Consider the following 6,000-nt stretch of genomic DNA (forward strand, 5'->3'; position numbering starts at 1 on the left):
GTTTTGTTTGCTGTTTTGTAGGCATTTTAGCACTGTAACACATAAAAAGTAGCAACCATGGTGACATTTCAAACTTCTACAAACCCCAAATTGTGTTAGATTTAAATATAAACGGAATACAATGATTTGCAAATCATTTTCAACCCATGTTCAGTTGAATATGCTACAAAGACAACATATTTGATGTTCAAACTGATAAACTTTTTTTTTTTGCAAATAATCATTAACTTTAGAATTCGATGCCAGCAACACGTGACAAAAAAGTTGGGAAAAGTGGCAACAAATACTGATAAAGTTGAGGAATGCTCATCAAACACTCATTTGGAACATCCCACAGGTGTGCAGGCTAATTGGGAACAGGTGGGTGCCATGATTGGGTATAAAAACAGCTTCCCAAAAAATGCTCAGTCTTTCACAAGAAAGGATGGGGCGAGGTACACCCATTTGTCCACAACTACCTGAGCAAATAGTCAAACAGTTTAAGAACAACGTTTCTCAAAGTGCAATTGCAAGAAATTTAGGGATTTCAACAACTACGGTCCATAATATCATCAAAAGATTCAGAGAATCTGGAGAAATCACTATACAACATTGAATGACCGTGATATTCGATCCCTCAGATGGCACTGTATCAAAAAACGACAACAATTTCTAAAGGATATCACTACATGGGCTCAGGAACACTTCAGAAAACCACTGTCACTAAATACAGTTTGTCGCTACATCTGTAAGGGCAAGTTAAAGCTCTACTATGCGAAGCGAAAGCCATTTATCAACAACATCCAGAAACGTTGCCGGCTTCTCTGGGCCCGGGATCATCTAAGATGGACTGATGCAAAGTGTAAAAGTGTTCTGTGGTCTGACGAGTCCACATTTCAAATTGTTTTTGGAAATATTCGACATCGTGGGAAGCGAACCATCCAGACTGTTATCGACGCAAAGTTGAAAAGCCAGCATCTGTGATGGTATGTGGGTGCATTAGTGCCCAAGGCATGGGTAACTCACACATCTGTGAAGGCACTATTAATGCTGAAAGGTACATACAGGTTTTGGAACAACATATGCTGCCATCTAAGCGCCATCTTGGCACCCCGCCCTACGCAGAGGATTCTGGAAAATTGCGTTTATTTTCAAAGCTAAAGCGGCAGAAAAAATTACACTAGTTTTTGTTTGACACCGTCACAGTATTATGGTGAAGACTTTGAAACTGAAATACGGCGGTATCTACTGTATTGTTACATCCCTACTAAAAAACACACAATGTAGCAATTAGCAAACTAGCTAATGACAGCACTGCTCCGCTGACTGAATGAGATCGAGATCGATAAGCCCACTCATGATGGATGTGCTGCCTGGCACGAAATTAGACATAGAGTTAGACATTAGAATTAAACAAACTTAATTGATCCACAAGGGAAATTGTTCCACACAGTAGCTCGGTTACAAAGGATGGAAAGGATAATGCACACAAGGGCACAAAAGTCAAATCAAATCAAATCAAATCAACTTTATTTATAAAGCACATTTAAAATTTACCACAGGGGTAGCCAAAGTGCTGTACAATGGGCAGGTTAAAAGATAATACGAGGACTGAGCAAACAACACAACACAAACAGAACATGATAAAAAATAAATAAATAAAACATAAAAACAGGTTCACAACAGGTGTATAATGGGGCGCTATTGCAGGATGGATATCACTTAGTGTTAAAAGCCAAGGATTAAAAGTATGTTTTTAAGAGAGATTTAAAAACAGGAAGAGAGGAGGCTTGTCTAACAGTCGGAGGTAGGTCGTTCCAGAGCTTGGGAGCAGCAGCGGCGAAAGCTCTGTCACCTCTAAGCTTCAGCCTTGTGTCAGGGACCGTCAGTAGTAGCTGATCGGCTGATCTTAGGGATCGGGTGGGGCAGTAAGGCTGAAGGAGGTCGGAGAGATATGTTGGCGCGAGGTTGTTTAGACATTTAAAAGCAAATAGAAGAAGTTTAAAATTGATTCGATAACGCACAGGGAGCCAGTGAAGGGACGCTAATATAGGGGTGATGTGCTCACGTCTGCGGGTCTGTGTTAGCAGACGAGCAGCAGAGTTCTGCACGAGCTGCAGGCGGGCGAGGGAGGCCTGGCTAATGCCTACATACAGGGCATTGCAGTAGTCTTTAACAATTCGAGATAAAGGCGTGAATTAATTTCTCGAGATCATAACCTGACAGAAGCGGTTTCACTTACGCTATTTGGCGTAATTGATAAAAGCTTTTTTGAACGACGCTGCTGATTTGTTTTTCGAATTTAAAATCTGAGTCGAACTTTACCCCCAGGATTGTGACACAGTCGCTGAGATACGGGGTCAGAGTGCCGAGGTCAACGTTGGGGGAGGGAGAGCGACTTGGACCGAACAACATGACTTCTGTTTTGTCTTCATTTAGACTCAGGAAGTTAGCTGAAAGCCAGGCTTTGATGTCATGCAGGCAGTCAATGAGACGTTAAACTGTGTTATTTTGTGCCATAGGAAAATAGATCTGGCAATCATCGGCATAAAAATTAAATGCAATACCATACTTCCTAAAAATAGAACCAAGGGGGAGAAGGTAAAGCGCAAAGAGGATTGGGGTAAGGACTGAGCCCTGGGGGATCCCGTGTGGCAGAGGAGCTGTGGAAGACATAAAACTGTCTATTTTTACACAAAAACTCCTGTTGTCTAGGTATGACCGGAACCAGTTGAGGGCGGCGCCCTTAATACCCAAACAGTTCTCAAGACTATGGATTAAGGTGCCATGGTCGACGGTGTCAAACGCAGCAGACAGATCTAAAAGCACCGGGACGACATATTTGCCAGAATCAGTTGAAAGGAAGATATCGTTAAAAACTTAGAATCGCTGACTCTGTGCTTTAGAGGGCTTTAAAACCGGACTGCAATAGCTCAGTGATACCGTTATCCTCTAAGAAGGGCAACAACTGACTGTAGACAACCTTCTCTAATATTTTGGAAATGTATGGAAGATTAGAGATAGGTCTAAGGTTAGAGAGGAGAGAGGGGTCGAGGCTTGGTTTTTTAAGTAGAGGTCGTACCACTGCATGTTTAAACTCTACTGGAACTATTCCAGAAGAGAGGCTACTAATATTGATCCAATAGTAGCAAATACCTCCTTAAACAGGCGAGGTGGGAGGGTATCTGCAGGAGAACCAGAGGGTTTCATATGAATAACTGTGTCATTTAAAAAAGAAAAGGACACCGGCTCAAACTGATGGAAAACAGTGAAGTGAAGTGAATTATATTTATATAGCGCTTTTCTCTACTGACTCAACAGGCTTTACATTGTGAAACCCAATATCTAAGTTACATTTTTAAACCAGTGTGGGTGGCACTGGGAGTAGGTGGGTAAAGTGTCTTGCCCAAGGACACAACGACAGTGACCAGGTTGGCAGAAGCGGGGATCAAACCTGGAAACCTCAAGTTGCTGGCACGGCCACTCTACCAACCGAGCTATACCGCCCCAAAAAAAGGGCGAAAACAAAAGGTTTAAAGTAAACTAAAAATGTACCATAGTAGCGATATAAAATATAACATATATGTAATATTTACATATTATTTATACAGTATATAATATATACTGATATATTACGAAGGTCCTGCAGTCCTGGGTTCAAATCCAGGCTCGGGATCTTTCTGTGTGGAGTTTGCATGTTCTCCCCGTGACTGCGTGGGTTCCCTCTGGGTACTCCGGCTTCCTCCCACTTCCAAAGACATGCACCTGGGGATAGGTTGATTGGCAACACTAAAAATTGGCCCTAGTGTGTAAATGTGAGTGTGATTGTTGTCTGTCTATCTGTGTTGGCCCTGCGATGAGGTGGCGACTTGTTCAGGGTGTACCCCGCCTTCCGCCCGATTGTAGCTGAGACAGGCGCCAGCGCCCCCCGTGACCCCGACAGGGAATAAGCGGTAGAAAATGGATGGATATTATATTATATTAAATTGTAATATAATATATACAATATATAACAAATCACAATCACCATGTACATTATTACAGTATATGTAACAGTTGCAGCAAAAAAAAGCATAAAATATAGAGTAGATCCAGCAGAAAATATACATTGTAAACAAAGAGAGGTAGCTAACATATAAGTGGTCAGGTAATAGAAAAATACGGAATGAATGAAGGAGTTCTTGAATCGCACACAATGGATGGATGGAACATTCATACAATGAGACAAGGTTTCTACAACAAATCATATTTTTAATCAGTCCGTGGTTCATTAATCGTATGATGAGGGCTTCATAAATCCAGGTGGCCCTGTTTCTACTTTCCCCATCTCAAAACACCACACAGTAGCTCAGGCAAGACCAACACACATAAATCCCCTCATAAAATATACAGTATAAAAACATATACCATTGTTTGCTTACAATTTTTTTTCTGTGCATGCTTATAGAAACCTACGTCTAAATGGTTTGCTCTTCTTCTTCTTCTTGTGTGCTACCGCAGCATTGAAATTGCACCCTGCCTCGACCCTGGATACTGTGTCCAAAAATACATGATGTCCAAATTAAACCTCGGCGAGGACAAAGAGGCTGGACTGAGCAAGTACATGAGCAAAGGACTTTCTCTACCTGTCAACACGTTTGCTGGCATCATCAGCTGACTTCTGCACAAGAACACCCTTAAGCCTGTGTGCCTCCACGCAAGCAAAACATTCTGCATGTAGAACTATCTGAAGGCTTAATGCAACATCCATCCATTTTTTTCCGCTTATTCCCTTTGGGGTCGCGGGGGGCGCTGGTGCCTATTTTAGCTACAATCTGGCAGAAGGCGGGGTACACCCTGGATAAGTCGCCACCTCATCGCAAGGCCAACACAGATAGACGGACAACATTCACACACTAGGGCCAATTTTAGTGTGGCCAATCAACCTATCCCCAGGTGCATGTCTTTGGAAGTGGGGAGGACATGCAAACTCCACACAGAAAGATCCAGAGCCCGGGATTGAACCCAGGACTACTCAGAACCTTCGTATTGTGAGGCAGACGCACTAACCCCTCTTAATGCAACAATTAATCCTAAAAAAGATTGACTGAAGTATGCTGAACCGGGGCATCATGGTGGAAGAGGGGTTAGTGCGTCTGCCTCACAATACGAAGGTCCTGCAGTCCTGGGTTCAATCCCAGGGTCGTGGTCTTTCTGTGTGGAGTTTGCATGTTCTCCCCGTGACTGCGTGGGTTCCCTCCGGGTAGTCTGGCTTCCTCCCACCGCCAAAAACATGCACCTGGGGATAGGTTGATTGGCAAAAATAAATTGGCCCTAGTGTGTGAATGTGAGTGTGAATGTTGTCTGTCTATCTGTGTTGGCCCTGCGATGAGGTGGCGACTTGTCCAGGGTGTATGCCGCCTTCTGCCCGATTGTAGCTGAGCTAGGCACCAGCGCCCCCTGCGACCCCAAAAGGGAATAAGCGGTAGGAAATGGATGGATTGATGTGCTGTACCGCAAGTAAAACTGACACAACTGATATTATTATTACTGAGAAACGGGACTTAAATGACACAACCTATGATTATGGAATTGCACTTATGCCTCAAACCACCCGGACCTCATTTTCTCTTCAGTCTTCTGTGTGTGTGTGTGTGTGTGTGTGTGTGTGTGTGTGTGTGTGTGTGTGTGTGTGTGTGTGTGTGTGTGTGTGTGTGTGTGTGTGTGTGTTTGTGTGTGTGTGTGTGTGTGACGGGTCGCCACCTTGTCGTGGTGGAGAGCCTTGTGTGTTCCAATGAACCTAAGAGCGATGCCGTCGGGAGCCTCGGCTCCTGGTAGGTTCAACCATGGCGGTAAGGTCGAGGGGGAGGTTCCAGACGAAGCGCGATCCAAAAAAAACCTCAACGGCGGAACTGGCGGATAATGACGCGTCGCCTCCGGCAGTAAAGGCGGATGAAGGTTAAGGGTGCCTCACTGCCTACTGGGTGCACCGTGTGTGTTTGGCTACGGGAGTAAACCCCTAACGACAAATCTGTTGGGAAG

General features: G+C 43.9%; 1 protein-coding gene across 3 annotated transcripts in view; it reads left to right on the forward strand.

The window, feature by feature from the left end:
- The window catches only part of LOC133559409 (phosphoinositide 3-kinase regulatory subunit 6), a 76,565-nt gene extending 71,618 nt beyond the window's left edge, over window positions 1–4,947 (forward strand). For all 3 annotated transcript variants that reach the window (XM_061911148.1, XM_061911155.1, XM_061911162.1), the window contains one exon: window positions 4,480–4,947. In XM_061911148.1, the coding sequence (XP_061767132.1) occupies window positions 4,480–4,636 (157 nt within the window). In that variant the 3' untranslated portion in view covers window positions 4,637–4,947. The remainder of the gene's footprint in view (window positions 1–4,479) is intronic.
- The last annotated feature ends 1,053 nt before the right edge of the window (window positions 4,948–6,000 follow it).

The sequence above is a fragment of the Nerophis ophidion genome, linkage group LG01 (assembly GCF_033978795.1).
Source record: "Nerophis ophidion isolate RoL-2023_Sa linkage group LG01, RoL_Noph_v1.0, whole genome shotgun sequence".
In the NCBI taxonomy this organism is placed as follows: domain Eukaryota; kingdom Metazoa; phylum Chordata; class Actinopteri; order Syngnathiformes; family Syngnathidae; genus Nerophis; species Nerophis ophidion.